This window comes from Numenius arquata, chromosome 15 (assembly GCF_964106895.1).
Source record: "Numenius arquata chromosome 15, bNumArq3.hap1.1, whole genome shotgun sequence".
NCBI classification, from domain to species: domain Eukaryota; kingdom Metazoa; phylum Chordata; class Aves; order Charadriiformes; family Scolopacidae; genus Numenius; species Numenius arquata.
Genome location: NC_133590.1, coordinates 14,496,992 through 14,520,658, shown reverse-complemented (window position 1 = coordinate 14,520,658; position 23,667 = coordinate 14,496,992). Strand labels below are relative to the sequence as shown.

The 23,667-nt window shown below is 39.6% G+C and overlaps 1 protein-coding gene across 1 annotated transcript in view; it reads left to right on the top strand.

Annotated features, from left to right (window-relative positions):
• Window positions 1–23,667, top strand: part of ADAM12 (ADAM metallopeptidase domain 12) — a 182,731-nt gene that overhangs the window by 14,712 nt on the left and 144,352 nt on the right. Inside the window, exon 2 of the mRNA XM_074158846.1 lies at window positions 2,230–2,363. Within this exon, the coding sequence (XP_074014947.1) occupies window positions 2,230–2,363 (134 nt within the window). The remainder of the gene's footprint in view (window positions 1–2,229; window positions 2,364–23,667) is intronic.

The following is a 23,667-nucleotide window of genomic DNA, read 5'->3' as shown; positions in this document are numbered from 1 at the left end:
TTCATTTCTCCGAGATATGCTTCATAAATTTCTGTTCTGTGCAGGGACCTCAATGCGTGATAATCAGAATAAAGAGCCGTAAGGTTCTGTCTAGACCCTTCTAGGCAGATGGGATGGTATCTCATAGCCTCTGCAGGGGTGAACCCAATCGTGTGCGGGGTTTGGAGCATCCCTTCCAAGGGCTGACACTCCCAGACCTCTGTCAGTTGGGCTTGGGCTGTGCTGAGGGTGGGGTGAGAACCCTTCCTCTACAGGAACACCCGTATAACAAGCAAATTTCCTCTTCCCAATATACTTTATCTTTTTACCTTAGTCTTCTTTTTTTTGGGGGGGTGGGGGGGTGTTTTAGGCAAAGTGTCATTTTTTTAAAAACATGCTGGAAAATACTAGTACTTGTCTCCCTCTCACTTCAGCTTAACCCTAATGACTGTGTAGATGTTTTAAGCTAATTCTAACAGTGGCTACGTTGGGCTCGTTCTGCCCAGAACATAGGTTGTGATCCTCAGAGGGTGTTAGGTGACCAGAGAGGGCAGGTCAGGCTGCTGGGATGGCAGTACCGAGCACTGGTATCTGTTTGGGCAGGTCTGACCCAATAGCTCTCCTCTCACTCCCATAACAGGGTTCAACCCTGAGCCGTGGTTGAGCTGCTAAAACGCTGCCCCATCACCTTTCCTTGCGCCTTATAGCCCAAAAGCGATGGGAACAAGGAGGAAGACAGGTAATGCTGGTGTTTCTCCACTTTAATGGAGGATGGATACCTTTCCAGAGCACCTGTGAAGACCCAGGTCTCATCCTCAAGGGGTCCAAGTGCACCAGAGAGCTCAGTATGATGGTAGATCAAGAGAGTGGCAAGCTCCACCAGCGTTTTGACTGCCCCATGGCACCTGGAAGCTATCCCTGTCTTCTCTTTAAGATTTATTCTCAATATCATTTTCCAGCTCTTGTACTAGGATACCGCTTTTTAGGACTCTGCTTTGATGGGCACAATACCATTAGTATGTTTAGTGAGAGGAAAAACGCTTGATAAATGTTGCATGCAAATAGCTTTTTTACACTGTAGTATGAATTGAAGTTGTCTGGCTGTGTAGGAGTAGGGCATCATTTCAATGAGGGTTTATATTCTCTTCCAGTCTTTTTTTTTTTTTTTTTCCACTAATGAGAACGTGCATCCTTGATGTTATGGGGTTCTCAGTACTTTGTGACCTCCTTGCATGTTCATATAGAAATGCTGAGGCTGCTAAGTAAATATTCAGTCTTTTGTTGTACAAAGTTCAGACTTGTTAAAACGGAGTGCAACTGCACATTTCCATGTTTAGCCGACTAAGACGGTGCATTAAGAAGCATTTGGGGGATAATAAAATACCAAGGATTAAACCTGGTCAATTGGCCACGTACAATAAATCTGGAGCTTTCAGGAACCCCAAACCGGGTTGTTACATCTATGCTGTGACTCCAACTCTCAAAGCAGAAATGGGAGGGACATAAGGGAAAATCTGAGGTCACTGTCTGCCCTTAGGGAGCCTGTGCCGTGCCACCGAAGGGTTTGTTCACCCTGGGGAGAGGAGGGCTCCAGTGACAGCCCCAGGGCACTGTCCCCCCTCCCACCACCGCTGCTTTGGATCTGATTCAGTGTGACTGTATCTGGGAAGAGGAATGGGGAGAAGAGGGGTTGGGGAGTGGAATGACCAAGGCTAATTTCTTACCTTAATTGCGGAAAAATAGTTCTGATAAAATCTTCTCATCTAAATCCCTGCAGCTTGCTTGCCCTCATAATGATGACACTGAAAAGACAGCCACCCACTTGCATTCCCCCCTGCTATCGTCTTCAATGGAAAAAAATCCAAACTCTAGTGTTTTTATTAAAATAACACTTTAAATAGTTGGTGCCAATACCTCTCCAAATGTTTTTATTTAAGTCTTGCATCCCAACTCCTTATCTTTGTATCCTGGTATCTCTATTCCTGATGTGCATTCTTTGTCTTCTGCTGCTACAGAAACACACCATCTAATCAACAGTGGAAATCACAACCCTTCTCTCCCAGAACCCCAGCTCTCGGAGACATTTGTGTGGGTTTCAACACTGCCAGTATGACCCCACAATGTTTTAAGGTTTAATTCTTTTCCTGAATTATTTCCTTTTGAAATATGCTGCCAGGTCCCTAAAATAACAAGGTTCGTGTTGTCAGATGCTGTTCCCGACTAACCCAAAGTGCTTCTCCCTGTCCCTAGGCGAGAATGTGGACGGAAAATTGGAGTCCTCGAGACAGCAGATGCCAAAGGACCAGTCAAAAGACTATGAGATAACCATTCCCTTCCTTTTGAATGGAGAACAGTGGAGACCAGTAAATGGCATTTATTCAAAGGTTAGTCTTCATTTTGCCTGTTATTTTATGCTAAGGTTTATAACAATTGGAAGGTTTCTGGGAAAAGTAAATGCACTTACTTCATCGTATCAGTTGTAAGAGCATTTTTTTTATATTTATGTAGAGAGTCTGCTGTCTAAAATTATTTCTTACCTAGTTTAAGAAAATGGGTAAGGTCTTTGGTTGAAATGAATACATTTTTACTGTAAAGCAACATTCTTATTTCTGACGGCAGAAAGGGAAGCTTGAAGCAAAATAGGCTTTTTTTTAAGAAGTTAACATACATTGCTTGAGATTGTATCGCACAACAGCAAAACAGCCCCAAAACTGAGGGAGGGGCAAATAAAACAAACACATTTTTTTGGTTAAATACAGTCTGACAGCAAGAACTTTAAGGAAAGGTGTAAATAATGTTTCTTCCCTGACTGCAGCCTGGGGCATTACCTGGAGCCCATCAGGGGAGATGGCCCCCAGATGCTGTGCGGGGGAGTCAGGGGCGAGTCTCCTTCACACTCTGCTTTCCCTTTGCCTAACAAGGGGATAATCTGTCACTGGCTCTGACTAAGCAGGGGTTGTTTCCCCCTTTTGACAGGCCCTGATAAGCTTTCTTCCTTTTTTTCCCCTCAGACATTGGCTGATAATATGGGTAACTGTTTTTAGGAGAAAAGGGCTGTTTTCTGTCTCCTGCTTGAAGCATGAAGACAGGTTGTTGTTTATTATCACCAAAGATGTCATGGCAATCTCTTACCCAACCTTTTTAACTCAGATCTAGTTTTGTTCCAGCTTGTTTTTAATATTGTTCTTTTAATTGTCAGAATGAGGAGAAAAAAAGTAAAATTTTTAAATATTTAAAAAAAAAAAAGAAAAAAAGAAAGAATCCAAGCAAAAAACATCACACACAAATAATGCAAACAGCCAAGACAGCCTGTTAGAAACAGCTTTCTTTACTGCACTGGGAAAGCATTTAATAGAGAAATCCTACTTGACTACTGCCACTGTTTGCAGGACACAGTTTTGAGTCATGCTGCTGATTGACAGAGGTAGGTGTGAAAAGAGATTTCAAAACAAGGGATGTGACTTTCAAAAATCTTGTCTGGATTAAAATTTTGCTTCCTTTTACTTTTTCCCTTCCTAAATGGGAAAGAAGGGCCAGTCCTAGTTTTGAATATCTGCAGTGATGAAAGGGATATCATAGTGGGTGGATAATGGCTTATCTTAGAGAGATAACACAGATGCCTTGGTCCTAGATGTATGTGCAACTCTATTTTTAGATCATTTAATTAGAAACAGGCATTCTCCATATAGAGTTCTTTTAGCTACTCACTGTAGCTTTCTGAAAGAGTTACAAGGGTATCTTTATGTGAGTAATGATAATGTGATTTATATCATTAATTTGTTTCCCAGAATTGCTTTCAATTTAAGATGAACATTAGAAAAGATTTGTGGTTTGGTAGAAAGATCCACGTGCTGCATCAGCATTTTTTTTCTTTGAATACTTCTTTTCCATGGAAACTGTTATAAATTAAATACACAAAAGTGCAGATTGGGCTGTGGGAAGAACAACAGCATTAAACTGGTAGAGAAGAGTAGTGAATAGCTTGTCACATAAATATTGATCAAAAGCACAAAAGTTAAATACTGTTGTAGTTGATGGTTAAATAGGACCTTTTGTTCTTCAACTCATTTCAAAATGTTGCTCTGTTTTATTTTAATTTTATATAAGGTAAAAAACAATAGTGAAGTAGCATGTACTCGTAACCAGGGGAATGGTATTGCAATATAATATATAGTAAAATAAATAATGTAGTGGTTATAAAAATGCCAAAGTATTAAAGTTATTTGTGTATAGATAATTGCCTCACAATGATAGCTCCGTTCCCCAGTCCTTTGATCATAAATACTCCTGCTTAACAATTAGTCCCTGAGAAACCACGCTAGTCATTTAGTGTAGCGTACTCTTTCTTTCCCATCTTGAAGATAAAACTGTCCTTTTATTCACCCCAGGAGTCACTGCAGTATCTGTTGGAATATCTCATTCAGAATCTGTCAGAAATTATTATTAAGCTAATGACTTTCTCATTGAGGGCCATCTATGCAGTACACTGTGTGGAGCAGAGGCAAAAAAGCTGAAAGTAGTCATAGAGACCTGCCCACCAGCAGCAGTAAAATTGCATTTACTGAGAAGAAAACAATGAAAAAGTTACTTAGCTATAACCTGGGTTTACTTTAATACAGTTAGGGTGTACTTCTTCAAGGACATCTAATGATTTAGGTACTGCCAAAGAACGACTGTTCAAATTAATGGTAGGAAAAATCTAATTTTAAAATCAGACATGTAATCAAATTATATTTAAAGAATTTGGGCTTCCCAAAGTATAAATGTAGTGTTTTGTTTCTAGAGAGAACCTATCATTTACTGGGCAGATCAATTTTCTCCCTGCCCTCTCCACCCCAAGTCAAAGCTGTAAGAGACCAAGACCGGGATCTCATTGTGGTAGAATTATTTCAGAAATGCTGCTGCTTCTTTCTTGTTTAAAAAGAGGAACATTTAAAAAATAAAATATGTATACTTAAGAGAAGTTAATATGGAAATGCATGTATGTTTTTGCAACTGTATGATGCTGTTCATCTAGTTAGTGGTTGTTAACATTTCTCCTGACATCTCCTGTCGAATTCAGAAAATTTAAATCATTTTCAGTTGGAATTTTTGAACGGTGCCCAGTTACATTCTTTTATTAACCGGATATAGTATCCCGTTGCTAATCCTGAACACGCTGCTAAAATTAGTGGCTACTATTTTGAGTATCCCGTTGTTGCTAGTCAGGACTACTGATGAGTAACTGCATTTGTGGGTGTGTGACAGGGACATCGGGACCCTGAAGGGTTGTGCAACGTTGCTCTGTGCTTTCAAACAATAGCTGCCCATATTCAGCGCAGATGTGATTTCCATCCTCGCTGAAATTTTGGGTGCATTATAGAATGTGTTGATAGGTCATTATACAGTATAGCTCCAGTTCTCCTTCCACTTCATTTTTTCATGTATTCATCAATTTGCATTCTGTGTCAATTTTTTTTCCAGTGCTTTGTTTAAACCCAAGAGGGTTGGGTTCTATTTTTCTTAAATTTTTCTAAGGTTTGAACAAAATCGTTTCATTTTTATATTATTCAAGTGCAGGAAAAAGACTCTTTTCCCTGCATGTTTCCAGCTGAATATTTTTCTTCAGACTTGGCTTGAGACTTGCAAATCAAGCCAAGTTCGATGAGAGTTGGGCAAGTGATGTTTTAGTACACAGAACACTTTAGGGAAGATTTTTAGAAGACCATCTGTTTGGCTTCAGCTTTTATCCTCACACCCTGTTAGGGACACACACTGGTTAATATGTGCCAGATCCCTGCACTGCAGGAGATGCAGGTCAGGTAATATTGGTTGTGTTAGACCCGAGCCTGAAGCACGTGCCTACTCTTGGAGAGACAAAGCACTAGGTAGGAGGCGTTTCACATGGGCATTAAGGGTTTCTTGGTTCCATCTCTATACTTAAAAGGTCGTAACTGTGGGGAAACTCCCTGCCAGAGACCTGCCCAGGGCAAGCATGAAATAGTTGTAGCACTGGGGGGGACCCCAGTGTGGCATTGCCCTGGGCTGACATTCATTCTCCTGGACTGACATGGTCATTAATGAAATTGGCTTTGTATCCAGGTTTTAGTCCAGATCTTAAAATGCATTAAGTTTCTGGGAAATTGAAAGCCTGTTGTGCATATATGGTACGATCAATTGTGCAAGTAGACACAAAGTCCTCAGGTTGTGGCATCTGTCACTCAGGTGTGGGGTTTTCCTCTGGTCTTGGCTGTGCAGGATCTATAATGCCATTGCTGGCACCTGCAAAGACTCAAATATAATCATGAGGCTGACCAAGTGCTTCGAAAGGTTTAATCCTTTGCAGATTTTAAAAGCATACGAGCAAGTTAGGTGCAACTCTCCTTACTGGGTGATGCTTTACATCTTTTGACGCTTATGCTCATACTCTTGTAATTCTGATCTCTGTATCCATTTGAGCACAATATTAAACTGCTCCATACATCGCTATATTCTCCAGTCAGGGCACCATTGCCATTCATAAAGACAAATTTGAATGTAGTTGAAGCTGGGCTGGTATTGAAGGACGTGTGGGCAGGCAGCATGGAGCTGTGCATGGTTTCTGAAGAGCCACATGAGAAGCTGTAAAGCCCTGAAATGTTTTAGGTTGCTTGGGTGTGCAAGTTGTCAGTCCAGGTTGTTTTCAAATGATGAAGAGAATTTCACTAAATTTGAGTGATGCATAGAGGACAATTTTAACACTAAATTTGAGTGATGCATAGAGGACAATGAGCAAATTTTGCTGTGTTACTGCTTAAAAATAATTAACTATGATAAAGGAGTTGCACACAATATACCTGTCAAGGGATTAGACCTGTAATCCACTTGAATTACAGTGAGTCTCACCTGACTCTCTTAAAGCACTGCCACTGACCTCAATATATGAAAAGTATATTGGAAAAGCAACCTCTCCCCAACCTTGCAGAGAGTGAGACCTCTTGCTCGGTGGAAGATGCTAGATGGTTCTCTACACACCAGGAGATTCAGATCTGTTGCTGTTGGGGTTGGAGTCAAGTGAAGGAAAAGATGCTCATGGTGAGGAGAGAAGATAGGAAGACCTGCAGAGGGTCCCCTGATGACGAACAGCTATGACTCCAACACCAATGACTTTTAAATACAAATAAAACAGAAATTCATTTCCTCTTGGGAGAAATGGGGGTGGATTCAGAGAACATTAAAACTGCAACACCAAGTTTAAGTTTTCAAGGACAGATTCTGAGGTAGCGTGAATCAGCTTCCTTCCTTTGGCTGGGCTGGTATAAATCAGGTTTGCAAAGCAAAATCTTAAAGAAGTGTTTTCAAAAAAGGAGAAAACAAAGATGAAAAGACAGAGTTTCTTTTCTTGTAGCAACAGTCTTTTTTTTCTTAGTGTTACATTGTACTTTGAATATAGACTCTAGCAATGAAATGCAAAGATAAAAATGAAGGCCAGCTATAAATATATTCTTAGACTATATTTCTTCTGGTTTTTAAGTGTATGCTTGCCACAGCTCAAAAGATTCTGCATGTAAAGTGGCAGAGGATTACCATTTTTTACTGCTTAGCATGCATTGCTTCTCATTGAGCTTGCAAAGAAGCGGCTTTTGCATTGCTGCCTGCCTCATTCGTGAAGGATGGTGTTGTGGGTTGCGTTTATAAACAAACATCAGAGTCTTGATTATCTGTATGTCACTCTGGACATTGATTACTTAAATCTCAATGTGAAATTCTACACTATCTGTAAAAGTATCATGTGCTCCAACAGTTGTTAGTTACCTTTATGGTTCTCCAGATTTATCAAATGTATCAGATATTACACTGATTCTTTTCAACTTTTTTTGCATTTTTTCATGCCTTCACTGGAAGGCCCTAATTCAACACCTACTGAAACAGGGATTTTTTGCCATTGAAACAAAAAAATCATTGGAAGGAACAAGAAATAACTTTAAATTTGTTACAAAGTCACAGGAATAATGCTGGAGATTCAAGAACATATTTAAAGCTGCCAAGCAGGGATGAGTCTTACCCATTTGATCCTATCTTTATACTCTTGCATTACTGCATTTCTCTTGCAAACTGACAGAATAGGCACCTTCTATCACAGCCCAGTCTATCATCCGGAGTTATGGTGTGCACACCAGCTTCAGTATTATCATGAAGTTATCGGTGCACCCATTAGAAAGACCCCAATTCAACAAGATCTCTCTGCTGGTTCACATTTCCCCTCTTTGCTGTACCTCTCAGTGTTCTCGCGTGACTCAAATATAGGGTTTGATGCATGGAGTACAGCTGAGAGGCCTGCTATGTCAGATAATTAATTTGGTGCTCAATATTTTCAAGAGAAAACCCATTCAAGTTTATTTCATAACTGGCATAGCCCTCGTGCAAGTGATAATTGTTTATATTCCCTTCAACAGAGCCTCCTGCTGTTCTTTTTCATTTGAAATAATTACCAAAGTTTAGACTTCCAGACAATTGTATTAAGGGGAATCATACAGTGCTGCTTAAACAAGTCTTTGAAGACTGAGAGGACAGCTTTCATAGCTCTTTTACATAGCTGTTTTACATATCTTAAGAGAGAGAGGCATAAACAGAATTTATAGTGCTCTCCATATTTTTATGACTCATGAGTATCGAATATAAGAGGCAGAGCTGTGCATGCTGCTAAGGCTGTGTCATCAGCTGGGAATGTAGCTTGGCACAGGCAGCCTCAGCGGTGTGAGAAACTGCACTAATCCTCGATAAAATTCTCTGGGAGATCTGCTCCTTGAGCCTTTAATTAGGAACCTGGTAGTCATTAATTTAATAGCCTAGTAAACAATCTGTTATTTTTTTTGCTTTTTATGATACCTATACCCATGCCTTGTAGGGCCACTGTGAGGGCTAATTAGTTCAAATATGCTCTATTATTTAATAACTTTTCAGCATTTGTTTAATTCAGAAATAGCATAATTTTTGCATGGAAGCTATTAGGAGAGGGAGTGTGTCACCTCCTCTGGTACTCGGTTGAATTTTTGTGACTATGCTAGTAGGGCTGGATCACTTCACTGGGTGAGAAAAGGCGACTTAAAGCCAACCCTCTCACCTTATCTTGTGCAGGAGGAGGTCCTCATGGAGAAAAACGTGTTCCCTTCTCCTCAGCCGGCCCCGTAACTGTGTTTAACCAATCGATCAATCTGATAATTTCATTTATGAACCGGCATACACCTACCAACGTTTCTAAAAAGTTTTTAGGGACTTGCTGGATCTTATATAGCAGCTAGAGGCTTGAGAAATTCCTGGAGCTGGGACCACCAATAAAAACTTTGTGTTGGTGATTGAGTAGGGGAAATTCTTTTCTCTGTCTGCACTGAATCAGTGCCCTAGTTTCAACTAGATATACTAGTATTCATTTCCTGCCTGAAACGCTTGGGCATACTGGGAAGTGTTAAGCAATTGGGATTCATCCCAGAAAATGGTCCATTTCATTTTTAGCTTAAGTGATACAGTGTGTTAAGTTTGTAAAGTTTTGTGCGATAGTTTATGTACAATATAAATAGCAGATATTATTGAGAGAGATTGCTATTTCAATAAACAGAAAATGTAGTTTTATATTAACCATCCACCAGACATTCCTCCCCTCCCTTTAGCATCTTGGAGCCCTCAATAGGGTGAAAGTCCCTTTCATGAGCTTGTATCACGCTGAGCTGCTGGGAGGAATTTTGTCATACTTGGCCAGTAAAGATCGCCAGTGATATAATAGTCTTGGGCGAGCTCTTTCTCCCCGTACCACCCGGCCTCCCTCTGCCAGCAATTGTATATGATGGGACTCAGCAGAAGGGCTTTGGTGCATTTGCTGCCTGTGACCCACCAGCTATGAGGTAGTGTCTCAGATTTGAGCTTGAGGAATCCATTCATATGCTCCTCCCTAAGGTGGTGGGGCTGAGGTGATGTTCTTTAACGTCAGTTTTCAGACTGGTATTTAAAAAAAAACAAAACAAAACCCAAACAACCCCAAACAAACAGATCATACTTTCTGTAATAAAATGGAAAAAAATATTTTGAACTTAATGGTGCAGTTAATGCTAGCAACCCTTTAACGTGGTATTAAAATCTTAAACTAAATTCTTGCAATTATGTGGCATTATGCTGGGTTTGTAAAGTGCTTGTACCGAGGCAGTTTCATATTGAATTAATTTAGTTTATACTTGGCTATTTCATGTCTCTTGCAACAGATCTTGTGAGCGTAAGGTATGAATTTCAGTGTTGGATTAAAATACTACTTTGCTTTCCAGCTATGAACATGTGATCAGTTTTTTACAGGCAAAAGGAGAATCTCTCTTGTTCTTAATTCTTATTGTGATTGTCTTGGGTCGAACTGAACACAACGCAATTCCTGCAGCAGGGTCTCTCCCACCATGAGCTCTTGGTGTTCAGCTCCTGCAAGGAGCCACTTGAGGGCTTGCAGGTGATGGCAGAAGAACTTGGTGCCTTTCCAAGGACTAAAGTCCTCTAAGCTGGGAAAGACCATGGAAACTAAGAGCTGCTGACACATGCTGTGATGAAGACCCTTATCTCAGGAAGCCGTAGTAAATTGAAATGTACTCAGTGAATATTTTAGGGATGAAGAGGTAAATTTAGCTGGTCGATCCACTGAGTCCCATTGTTAACAAGCCTGATACCTTTGTTGTTGAATTAAAATTCTACTTCAATATGATTTACTCAAACCCCCGTTGATTAACCTCTTCTATAGGAATATTTCTTATTTCTCAGAATTGTAACAAGAACTCATAGAGGTTATATGCAGTTTAAAGCTCAATAAGAAAAAAAAATTAGGATTGATAATAAGCTTTTTTAAAATGCAGTGGTAATATCTTGACAGGAAAAGGATTTCAAAGTGTTGTTATTTTTCTAGAAATAAAATGACTGCCAAAAAATCCACCAATTGTTTTTGAAAGCTTGTGTAGATGAGGTAAAAATGATCTGTATCATTATGATATCGTAGCAGAAAGTTTGTGTTCAATTTCCATCTTGAGGAAATTATGTGTCCCTTTTGTGCACTGTCTTTCCTCAAGGACACAGTTTTAAAGTATAATTGAGCATTCGAAGCTTAATTTAACAAAACGATTGTAATTTACAGAATTGTAGACATGGTGGAGTGATGAGGCTTAGCGAGACTGGAAACGAAATGCATTTCATGATAATTTGTGGGATGCATTTCCATTTTGAGACACATATGTGGTGGGGGTGCTGCCAAAGGCTGCAAGCTTTTTACTGGGTTTGATCTCATCCCTGTCCTTGTGATTGTGATGTTTCTGGTCAGTGTAATGATAAGTCTGCTATTGATACTGGTTGCACTGAGGTATGTGTTTGCTTCCCCTGATACAGAAGTTAGACACACACGGTGGCTTTGATGGGGCCACTGAATCCAAGGAAGGGTCTTGTCGCCTATCATTGCTCCTCAGCAAACCAGAGTCATAGAATGGTGAGAGTTGGAAGGGACCTTAAAGATTATCAAGTTCCAACCCCCCTGCCATGGGCAGGGACACCTCCCACCAGACCAGCTTGCTCAAAGCCCCCTCCAACCTGGCCTTGAACCGCTCCAGGGATGGGGCAGCCACAGCTTCTCTGGACAGCCTGGGCCAGGGTCTCACCACCCTCACAGCAAAGAATTTCTTCCCAAGATCTCATCTCAATCTCCCCTCTTCCAGTTTTAAACCATTACCCCTCGTCCCATGGCTCCCCTCCCTGATCAAGAGTCCCTTCCCATCTCTCCTGGAGCCCCTTTTAGGGACTGGAAGGGGCTCGAAGGTCTCCCCGGAGCCTTCTCTTCTCCAGACTGAACCCCCCCAACTCTCTCAGCCTGTCCTCACAACAGAGGGGCTCCAGCCCATGCAGCATCTTCATGGCCTCCTTTGGACTCATTCCAACAGGTCCATGTCCTTCTGATATTGTTGCCCCCAGAGCTGGAGGCAGAACTCCAGGTGGGGTCTCAAGAGAGCAGAGTAGAGGGGTAGAATCCCCTCCCTTGACCTGCTTTTGATACAGCCCAGGATGCTGTTGGCTTTCTGGGCTGCGAGTACACATTGCTGGCTCATGTTGAGCTTCTCATCAACCAACACCTCCAGAATGCATTAAGCTCCATTTAGATCTCCAGCTCTGGCTTTGTCATTGCCTTTTCATCCTCTGCCTCAAGTCCCAGGATGCTAATATGTTGTTTCCTCTGAAGTTTGAATCACTCTCAGGAAATGAAGTGCTCTTAGATCCTGCCCTCATTCCTTTGCCCTTACTGTGTCTCCTGCCTTAAGATCAACTTTATTTTGCTTCTGAATGAACTTTCCCCCCTTCCTCTTCTGGCCATCTCACGCCACCAGGAGCTACTGGGCGGTTTCTTGGCACGGTTCATCTCACTCCTTCTCTCTCAACTGACCATGTCCTTTGAGGAGCACTTCAGCAGTCCTGCACAAAAAAGGTCTTTTTGGGGTGAACCTGCCAGTCGTCACTCTCTGGAGTGATTTGCCTCCTTCTGAGGTAGCAGCATTTTACACTTTGTGCTTAAAGTGAATCCTATAGATAATTTTAATACTCAGAAGGATTGTATTTGTTACCTGGGGCCACTTAAAGGGCACAGGAGCAATCGTTCTTAGTCAAAGCTGCTGCCTAGCTAGGGGAGGATCAGATCTTCATTGAGATGCCTCATTTTTGCACGCTGGTGGATGCTGTTTTCCGGCACACTTCATTTGTGTGAGTGTTGGAGATGGCAGGCTCCTTCGGGCAGCAATCTTGGATGAAATCCTAAACTGGTGTCTCTGAAATGACATTATTTACTTTAGTTTCACCCATTCCATCATCTTTCCCTAGATGTTTTCACATTAAGTACATCTTGTACTGAAAAAGCAGTGCTGCTGAAGGAGGTCTGCTTCAACTCCTGGCAAGTGAAGAGGAGACAAAAGCTCTTAGATGTGTTAATCTAAACAGCCATAGTATCCCTGCCCCAAAAAGGACTGTTTCCTTGGCAGATACTGAATCTGCCTTTTTCAAAGGAGAGGGGAGTTTCTGGAAATGAATCTGTTGTGGGAAAAGCCAATAAGAGGAACTGTGTAATTTTGTCCTCAAAGCAACTTCTAGCATATTGCCGTTTTAACATTGCACACTCCCTTCTGCCTGACATGGTCAGGGTGTGTTTGCAACAGCAGGAGAAAAAGTGGGATCCCCAAATCCAGTATCTCCAACAGAAAGTGCCTTTCTCTTGGTTTCAACAGACAGAAACATTGTTTAAACCAGACTTTTTTTGGCATTTACTGGCATTACTAAGAAAGAGTTGGCAAGGAATGCTGGCAGAAGGAGATGAGTTGGATAAGCTTTAAAGATTTTTTTTTTCTATAAAATGAATATCCAGAAGCTGTGTAAATGTACTTTTTTCAGTTTAAAGAAGTGTATAGAAGGACAACATATACAGATTTTTGACTGAAATAGCATCTAAGCTGATTGTGCCCTTCAAATTCTTTTCCCTCAATTAAAAAGATGTGGGGGAAAAAAAATGAAAAAACAAAACAAAACAACACCTCAGGAAATCCCTAGAATGTTTATTCGGGAACAGACCAGCCTGCTACAGTCATTAGCTTGCAAAGGTATTTCTGTTATAGTCAGAGGGCAAAGTGAATTTTAACCTTTTATTGCCAAGAGATGTCACATTTGTTACTGAAGTAGCTACTAAGATACGTTGAGGCACTTAAATTATTATCAATAAGTGAGTGGCGTATGTAAAAAACAAAACCAAATTCCCAAAGTACACCCTGCAGAGAGAAATTAAAACCAATTTAAATGCCCATAATTAAACATAAAGTACTATATTTCATACTTTATTGTATTTCCACTTATTACTTCAGCATTTCTGGTTGTAAAAGGCTTTAATTGCAACCAAAAAAAAAGATTTCAAAATATTGCCCTCCTTTTTTTTTATTGCAAGTTTAGTGCAGAATTCCTTACTGTCATAGTATGTTAATTATAAAGGAAAAAAGAGAATAGGGCTGGAGTGGTTTAAACTGTGATCTGTGGGAGCCCTCTGGACCCAAGCGGTTGTTTCCCAGGATCCCCATAGGAAGGGGAGAGGAAAGGAAACCACTGCTCTATGGAGACCAAGCATCAGGAGCCTGGGAAGACTGCAAGAGGGCAAATTTAAGATATGGATAGAAACAGTTGTTGGTTTTTTTTAAGATGGAAACCTAAATTGTTTGCTTTGTACAGTCAAACATCTCCCCTTTTATTGTCTTGCCCTTTTCCATCTATAAAATGGGAACAAGGTTTAATCCAAGCCATGGGGCATCAATTTGATTTTGGTAATGGCCTTTTCAGATTATAAGTGTTATTTGTGTTTGCACAACTTTTAGGGAGTAAGGGTTTGCTGTTCTGGGGGAAAGAGAGATGTCTTGCATGCGTGGATAAATCACACGTCAGAACAAGTGAACAATTATTTGCAAGATTTTAGCTCTCAAAGAATTAAAGAGGAGTGTTTGCAATGCTGCATACAAGAATTTTCACTGTTACAATCTTGGAGGCAATTTAAGAGCAGCTTGTAAGTACTACAAAGAACAATAATTGAGATTTTTACAGCATATGATGAGCTATATAAATCAGTCCAAGTTTAGCACAATCACCTGTCTTTGAGGAAGATTAACATTGACATGAAAACACTTCATTTTAAGGAATGTTTTTAGAAATAATATTTTAGTGTATTATGTATTTTTCTTTCATGTGTACATTTTTACTGCTCTCAAATAGGCAATTTAATCATCAAGCATCAATTTATTTTTAAAATTGAATTTATTAGTTTTAACACACTTTCATACATCTTTTATTAAGTAATTTAAAAAGAAATCTCTATGTGTGCAATTGAAATCAACTCTAATTTCAGCCTTCATGGAATTAGTATTTAGTTTTTTCTCCAAAACTGTGCGTTTGAGATGGAGAGAATGACAGCTAGGTTTGAGCCATTTCTTTAAAAGAGATTCTTGAGGCCTTCCCACTGCATTGTTGAGTTTCCCAGTTGGTATATCTGTATCTATATTGACATAGTAGATATATGAATATCTATATTGCTATCTATATGCATACATACATACAAACACTCTGTTTCCAACCTTGCCTCAGGATTCAGCTCTTAAAACATGGTTTGAAATATTTTTACAACAATATGTGAGGAAAAAATGGCTGAATAAGGTTACAGCTAGATTGTGTGTTGAAATCAAATCATAAAATCAAGTAGTTGAGAGGGAAGATACATACCATTGAGTGAAATTCCTATCAATGTTTCTGCTTTGCTAGGACATGTTCTTAGGAAGGAATTACATTTAGAAGCAGAGAGCTTATCAGTGTGTCCTTGTAACACACTTGCCAATGTCATGAACTTCATATATGGAGACAGACTTGTCCTAATTTTAGGACTAGGCAGTGGAAAAAAACCCCAGCATATTGTAAAAGAAATAAAAACAGTATCCGGTCATTGAAAGTGTGGATATTATCTGTGTCATCGTGAAAGAGCTTAAAAATTACAACAGGATCAGCTGCTACAGATATTTTGGCTGATGTATATTTAATAAGTGTCTTGTGGGGCTCCCCCATTCTTGTGTGTTCGAGCTGAATATTTCCTATAATTCTAATAATTTTGGGCAGGTAGAAAAGGGAGCTTGAATATATATATATTTTTTTTTTTTTGCATAAAAATATTAAAAAAATTCTTTGCAGCCTTCATTACTAAACAATTTAGACAAAGAGCCCAGTCTCTGCTTTAAGTCTTCAAAGGCAATGTCAGTTTGTTTTTCCAGCAAAATCTTTATCTTTCTCAGTGAAAGTCAAATCGATATATCACTGGTAAAACACAGAGCTGTGTCTCACCAAGGTATATTACTCAAGCTGAATGTGAAATCTTACATTAGCTGTCACAAACAAGCCAAATTATTTGGAAATACCACAGAATGCTTGTTTTTTTCAGCAGCCACTGAAAAGCCATTTTATGTTTTTACATTCTATATTTTTATATTATATGCGTATATTTTCTTGTCATAGCAGTAACAATTTCAAAAGTTCCTCAAGAGCGATAGTGAAATTACTTTCATGATTTGTTCTTCTGGTGTGCTGTCTGGCACCTGACAGTCTAACCTGAGCTAGTGAGAAATTTATTCAGCATAAAATAAAGTCTTATGGCAATTTATTGCTGTCTTTACCTATCCTACAAAAATCATTCCTCTGCATCTCTCGGAATGTGCAAATTCACTTCTTCAATTTTAGGGAGCTGTATCTTGTTTTTTGATGCAATGTCACCGTCACAGCCTTGATACATGGAAAAGAAATAACTTGTCCCACGTATTTAGCCTAAGGTAAAGCTTGTATGGGCAAGGTATTCTTATCTGTGAATTTCGATTCACAAACTAAAATTTGATTGAGTTGTTTAGGGCAGCAGTTGATACACCTTCTTTATCAAATGTATCATGAAATTTAGGTTTCTTTAAAAACAGAGTCTCTACGTAAAGGCGAGTAACTGTTGTCTGAGGGAACAATGCAGCATCCCTCAGCTGAGGCAGTTCAGAGTCAGTTGCTCAAGAGTCCCTCTGGGGATGAGTACACACGTGCCATCTTTGTTCTTCCTAATTCTTTGTCTAAGTGCAACCAATTCATTCAGCTCTCAAATGTTATTTTCTTGTGCACCTCAATGAATGGTCCATCTGAGTTCCTCTCTGAAACTTTGCAGTCTTCTGGTGAGCAAGACTTCCCATTTAAACTTTGTGATATGGCTCTAAAATGCTCCTTCCCTCATCATCTCAGGAAATCAGCACAGCAGGGGGAACCCCTGCAGAGACTTTCTCTATTTATATGTTGATAAGCCTGGATGAAAACTTCCAAAAAGACTATATATACTTTTAAACCTGCCAGAAGACTCTGGCTTGCTCCTGTGCTTCAAAGTCCTGCTCTAAGCATACTGTGTTAGCTGGCACTTTGCAATATGGCAAAGTAGTACCCATATCTGGCAAACACTTGCTATTTATAGAGACACTAATGAACCTTTCCAGAAGCCTTCCTCCTTGCATTCTGCTGACTTGTATGACTCAGGAGTACAAAAAACAGAAGTCTGGTGCCATATGTCATGTTTTAACAGGCAGTTTCATACACTCATGTTGTTGAACTTCATAATTTCATTTAAATATGTAACATGGTGCAACATTAAGCCTTTTTTTTTCTTTTTTAAAGGGCTATAAAGGAGTGGCAGCTCAGTAGTTTAGGTGCATACCTCAATGAAACATTGGACTTCTTGTTTTCTGGGAAAAAAAAAAAAACAACAGGAATGTTCAATGGCTGAAGAGCAACAGTGGGATCCAAATAATCTAGTGGCTGGAGTACTCATGAGTGTAGGCAGGAGGCTGTGGATCAGACCACTGAGGCACTGAATCTCACAGGAGATTGCAGCCCTGGAGACTGTACACATTTCATTCTAGATCCTCCTTGAATAATTACCAGGAAGGAGACCAGCCATGAAAATAAATGAGGGAAGGGTCACCTGGGGAGAAGACAGGAAGGAGTGCAGGGAATGGTTGGAGGTCTGAAACCATGGCCCGTGGTAAGGACCAACGAAGTGGGACTGTCAGTCTAGGGGGGAAGGGGCTGGGCAGAGACATGATAAATCTTCTAGTATGTAAAAGGCTGCAGGAAAGTAAGAGGGAGTAATTAGTTTCTGTGTCACTGTTAGATATGCTCCCCGTCTAACAGGGACAAGAAGAATGGCCTTACAAGGCAGCAAGTTAGAGCTCAGTAATGAAGATAATGAGAAAAGAGTGTATTTACATGCATATAGTGAGGAAGAGAAGCTTTGAAGTCTCTCAGAGTGCACTTGATTTTCAGAAAAGCCAGAAACAGCTGCTAACGAGAAAGGTATCATTGATCCTGACATGGGGCAGGAACCTCTCAGGTCCCATAAGCCACATTTTCTATGATTTGATGTGGAGACCATTCTTGCTCCTTTATCGAAACCTGCTTTGCAAACTTTTACTATCTCTACATTTCAAAGAATAAGATTTGGATTTTTCTGGGTTTTTAAATACCTAAAACTTCATAGGTTTTTCTTGCCTAGGATGAAGACACTGTTGTCCAATAGCTTCTCTTTATCTTCTAATTATTAGTTTTGCACAATTTAGAACCAGATGCTAAATAATACATAGACAACTATAATCATGTCTCAACTGGACAAAGAGAAAATGTTCTAGCAGAAGTTCAGCCTTTTGTTAGTTCTTTTAAATTTTATTATTAATTCAAGGATAGACAGTGAAATCACAGAGGTGGATCAGGATGCCATGGAGGTTGGCATATTTATAACCTGGAGAGGTTTGATTTAGGAAGGAATTAGTTATGGCTCTGGCAGGACTTGTTAAACCTTGCATGTGCTGCAGAGGTCCCATATAATCATGGACAAATCAATTGGCTTCTCTGTGCTGCAGTTGCTCATCTGTAAATGGAGATAGTGGCACATCTCTGCCTCACAGGTGCTTGGTTGCAGCAGCGATAGAGGCTCTTTTGACTATACAAGATAGCTTTTGGAAACAGTAGTAGACAGCCTGAGGAAATCCTTTCTTTGTGGAATTTTGGAGGTTCAAAAAAGAGATGTATAAACCATTCTGTTGAGACAGGTTATGAAAAAATACAGTGTCTATGTGAACTATTGACTGTGTTCTGTAGTAGGACACTTTCCTTATTGCCTCTTTCCAAAGTATATGCTATAAAATATTGTAAACAAAAATTGCATGGGGAGATTAACCTTTTGAAAGATGGGTGAAGTTTCTTTTATATATCTTTCTGGATTTTATGGAAAACTTTGTCACATAGAAATAATCAGGCTTCACCAGAGGCCCTTTGATGGCTTTCTGGGAGTACAATGCCATAAACAATGTTGGGTGGCAGCAGCAGACTCATATCTCTGTCATCTGTTACTCCAAGAAGCATCAAAGCTTCAAAAGATTTTCAGGAAGGGGGAAGGGAGGAGAGGATTTAACTGCAGTGCATCATAAATAGACCAAATCCTGAGATGACAATTTCAACTGTTTACAATAAGCATAAAGTAATTCAAAACACATTCTGGGACGTTTGGGTTGTAAAGTCCTGGTAGATCACATGGGCTGTGTCGCAGAGCTGTCTTATTTTTAATTAGCAGCGAACAGAGACATGGTGATGGGTTTGGGGTAAGGTTTTTTTTTTGTTTTTTTTTTGAAGGATCATCTGAATGAAAACATGTTCAGTCCAGAGCTGGTGGTGAGTCTTTTTTCCTTTCAGTATCTTTTCTGCAGTTTTGTGTCACTAGCTATGAAGGATGTAGATGGGATGCAGAGCGTGGCGTGGTTGGGGCAGATAATGCTGTGGTTGGCCTATTGTTAGAAGTTTTCAGGTGCTCAGCAGATTTTTTCACTCAGTGCTCCTCAGTAATATATCTTTTTTGTGGTTACCAACTCTTCCCAATGCTAAGCTGGAAAATATGATTTTTCTGTTTTCATTTTATCTTTCTTTTTTTTTTTTTTTTTTTTTGTACAAAGCATAGTTAGTTTGTAGTCTAGGTCTAAAAGGAAAGCTCCTCTGTGTCTTAAAGTGAGAATTTTCCCCCAGAAGACAATAAATCTCCAAAGCTGATGGAAATTCAACAGCATATGGCACGCAAATACCTAAATACTCCATGTATCATAGCCCATCCCTGGGCAAACTGTTGCATTTAAATTTCCATTGGGGTTGAATCCTTGGGGAAAAAAATATCTCTGAAACTGAAATAAGAAACAGAGAATTTGAGACTATCACCAACACTTAAATCAGTGTGCAGTCAGAGCTTTACTGCATTTGCTCAGGCAAAACCACATAAAACAGACTTGTCTCAGACAATCTTTATTATTCTCTCTTACCTGTGCTAATTCATTGGCTTCTGGTATTGGGGAAGGCAGGCAAAATAGATCAGGGCTCATACAAATAATGGCATGACAAGAAGAGGGAGAAACATTGTAAATACATGCTTGAATGATATGTTAACATAAAGGCAACTGAAAGCTGTCCAGAAAGGCAGATAGAATGTCCTCTCCCATGATGGGATTCTCTGGTAGCCTGGGGTTTGCCCAGGAAAGAACAATTTTGTTTGGAAAGAACAATCAAACAGTTTGCGGCATATAACTCCCCTTGCTCCTCATCTTTTAGCTGCACGAACAACTGCTGCTTTCTTCCATAATTTCAAAGCTACTGTCAAGTCTATTTTCCCACAGTCCCTATGGGTATTTGACTCTAGCGTCCACTGGCTGAACTGAAAAATATTCTTGCTCGTTCTGTTTTGCTGCATTGGTCCATGAGGCTGAGGTTGGGTAATTGAAACATTTTACGAGCCTTCTGCAGAATTTTCATGTTTCTGTCTTCTAACCCTGTGCAGTCAGTTCAGCAAAGAAACAGGAATATTTTTGTTCATTTACACTGGATGGCAGAGCAGCTGAAGGTGACAGCGGACTTTATACTTTTATCACATGTTGCAAATGCCTTTGAGATATTTCTTTCTTTGTTATCTCAAAATACTGTGCTATATTGATTTTTGCTTTTTCTCTAAGGGGCTGAAAATTTCAGTACTAACCCTGAAGCCAACTGAAATAATTGATTATCTGTTTTTACCTCCTCTTCAGTTATTTACCTCATGCCCTTCAATGGAGAAAGGGTGTTCTATTTCTAGATGATTTAGTGTAAAGCAGATCTTTGCTGAGCTTTAATATCAATTTATACAACCTTGATACAGGGGTTATTTTTTAGACCCACAAGTTTATCTAATATGTCATGAGAGAACTTGTTCTAGAAATACCATTTTATAGACTATTCTTATTGAACCTATGAGTAATAAGAAATGAAACAGATTTTCTGTAAGCTCAGTTAGCAATTGAAAATCCTTAAGCAAATTATCTACAGGAGGAATGAGGTGCCTCCTGGCCTTCTATAATTTAGTTAGCTTTTAAAATATATTTTATAATTAATAGATACAATTTGTTTACAGTTTTTTGTGCATATTTAATACTAATGGTACTTTCATCTGTGTTTTTTCTTTGCCTTTGTGGCAAGAAATATGCTGGTCATTAATACTTTAAATCTCTGGGTATCATTCAGAATAAAACATATGTTTTTGTTCTAGGGAGTACTTTCTTAGATAAGTTTTCTGAGATTTCCACACTACTTTGGTTCGTTTATTCTCTATGAGAATGCAAAGGTATAGATGTCATATCTGTAAGTAAAGTCTCTTTCTAATTAAGTAGAAAAATGTGAGATGCTGCCCACAAGTTTGCAATGTCATTTGCTTTACTAGGAAATCATCAGATCCTTCTTTCTCTTAGGGCGCATTCCAGGATATAAAAATGATTCATGTGTCTTGGAAGTACAGCTTTGGAAAGTTTGTCAAGTTATCTTGAGTAGCCCAAGACTGGGGTGAAATCTCCCCTTCCATTAGTTTAAAAAATATTAATATTTTATCTGTCTTTGTATAACTCATTCATCATCTTCAAAAGATCATCAGAGACAAATTACAGTTTGAAAGAGTGGAAATTAGATACCAACTCCACTTCTGGTTTGCATTCCAGTATTTGTGATGCAAAAGGGAACTTGAATCCAGAAGCACATCTGTGATTGCAATAACAAATTAGCAAAGAAGATTTAATCTGAGCCACATAATATGAAAAGATGTTTAGGGAGAACGAAGTCTGAGCTCAGAGATCTTGGCACAGACCTGGTGCAGTGGAGCAGTGTGATTGGGGGGGAGAGGGAAGAATCTGAAAGTGAAGAACGGCATGTGAATTAAGCCAAATAATTAAGTGATTTAAGCATTAATCTAGCCAACCCTCCGAGTTCATTCAGGGAAGCAAAACATATATCATTGCTTCTCTGGAGATTGTTGCATTGTCAAGAATTCAGTTTAGCCAGGATATTCAGACCTACCCTTTACTTGCATTAAAAAAATCTTAAATTTTTCATTGTCTGAAACTGATTGTATCTTTTTGCCTTTCAATAAGTTTCATTTAGTTGCAATTACTCTGGCTTCAAAATCTTGAAATCAAATGAATTAATGAAAATGGAAAATCAGAACTCTTTCCTAATTAAGAACTGAGCTTTTCAAGGAATATGAAAGGATCTAATTTAGAGAAAGATGTTTGGAGAGCATGAAATGTGGCTTCAAGGAGATACATGTGCATTTAATATAACTTACTGAGCCCAGCCAGATTTGTATTGACGGGAGACAAAAAGCATCTGAAATCCTCTTTCAGTGATAGAATAATTTATGGGCTTTCCTGAAGCATTCTGAGTTGACTTTTAGTTCAGTGAAATGGGTGGCCAGCTCAGTTTGCTTTGCAGTGGACACAGCTACTACTGAATTTTGCATTCTTTTTTTCTGTGTTAGTTAGCTCAACCATGGAAGTATTGGGAGGGGGTTGTGGTTTTTTGGTTTCGCTCTTCAGCAGCTTTGTCTCTCTTCTGTATGGATGTGGAGAAACCTCCATTCTGGAAATGTCGCAGTTGCAGGAGGCTCTGAGGGTGCAGGTGATGCTGAAGGGATGTAAGGAGTGGGCAGGTGGCTCAGATAAGGTCTATAATGGGCACAGTTCAAAATCTACTTAATTTGCTATTTACCCCGAAGCACAGTTTTCCTGGTCTGCCTCTTCCCCAGCATACACAAATACGTTGCGTGTACTGTCCCCATGCGTAACACACGGAGCTCATCAGCTTGTGCCCTCCTCAGCGTGCCAGGCAGCTCCTGCTGCGGAGAACATTTCCAGATATTATCTGGAGCACGTGTCATTTCTTGTCATTGGGAACTGAGAAGTGATTATCATCATAATTCTTCTCCCCCACAGCGCAGAGCACATTGCGAGTTCCCCACAAATGTACACTGCAATAATTACGCACAGAGAAGGAGAAAAGAGGTGTTTCTAAAGAGGGTCAGGTTTGCTGTTCATCTCTGTTAAAACACAGTGGATGTGTGGGTGGTAAAACGAAGAGTTCACAGAGAGTATGGCAGGAGAAAGGCATAAGGTGCATAAAATATACTGACAGTGGGTAGCTACTCAGTCTTTGACACAGTCCATGCTTTGGTTTTTTGAGTATATTCGAAGACTATGTTATAATCAAACTTCAAGCAGGAGGTCACAGTCCCCAGCTCCCTCACAAAGAGGAGGAATTTTACTTTTCAAGCTATGTGTGGCTTTAAACCCAAATGGGATCCACTAAATCTACATGGCACAGTCCTCAAAGAAGTTCACGTGCATTTTAAACTGGGAAATATCAACAGCTGTTCATTCACATTATAATTACCCAAATTGCAATGGACCGTCTGCAACAAGTTCTGTTCAATAACTAAGGCTACCCAGACCCACTGCAACTGCTTCCGAGCTGCCAGCTCTATGAAGTTTTGTTTTATAACACTTTACTACAGTACAGACATGTTTGTTTTCTTTGCACAGCCTTCCACAAAGCATTGTTTAAGCAGCACATAATGTATTCCAACAACGAGGTACTTTTTGCTCCCATCTGTTTGATAGCAAAATGAACAGTTGTGACTCGTACGTACAGTGTAAATACTGTATAATGACTATGGGTTTACTTTGAGTAAATTCCAGGTTATTTCATTCCTGTGCCAGGTTTTAGTCTGGTTTTGAGTCAGGGAAAGATTTCTGA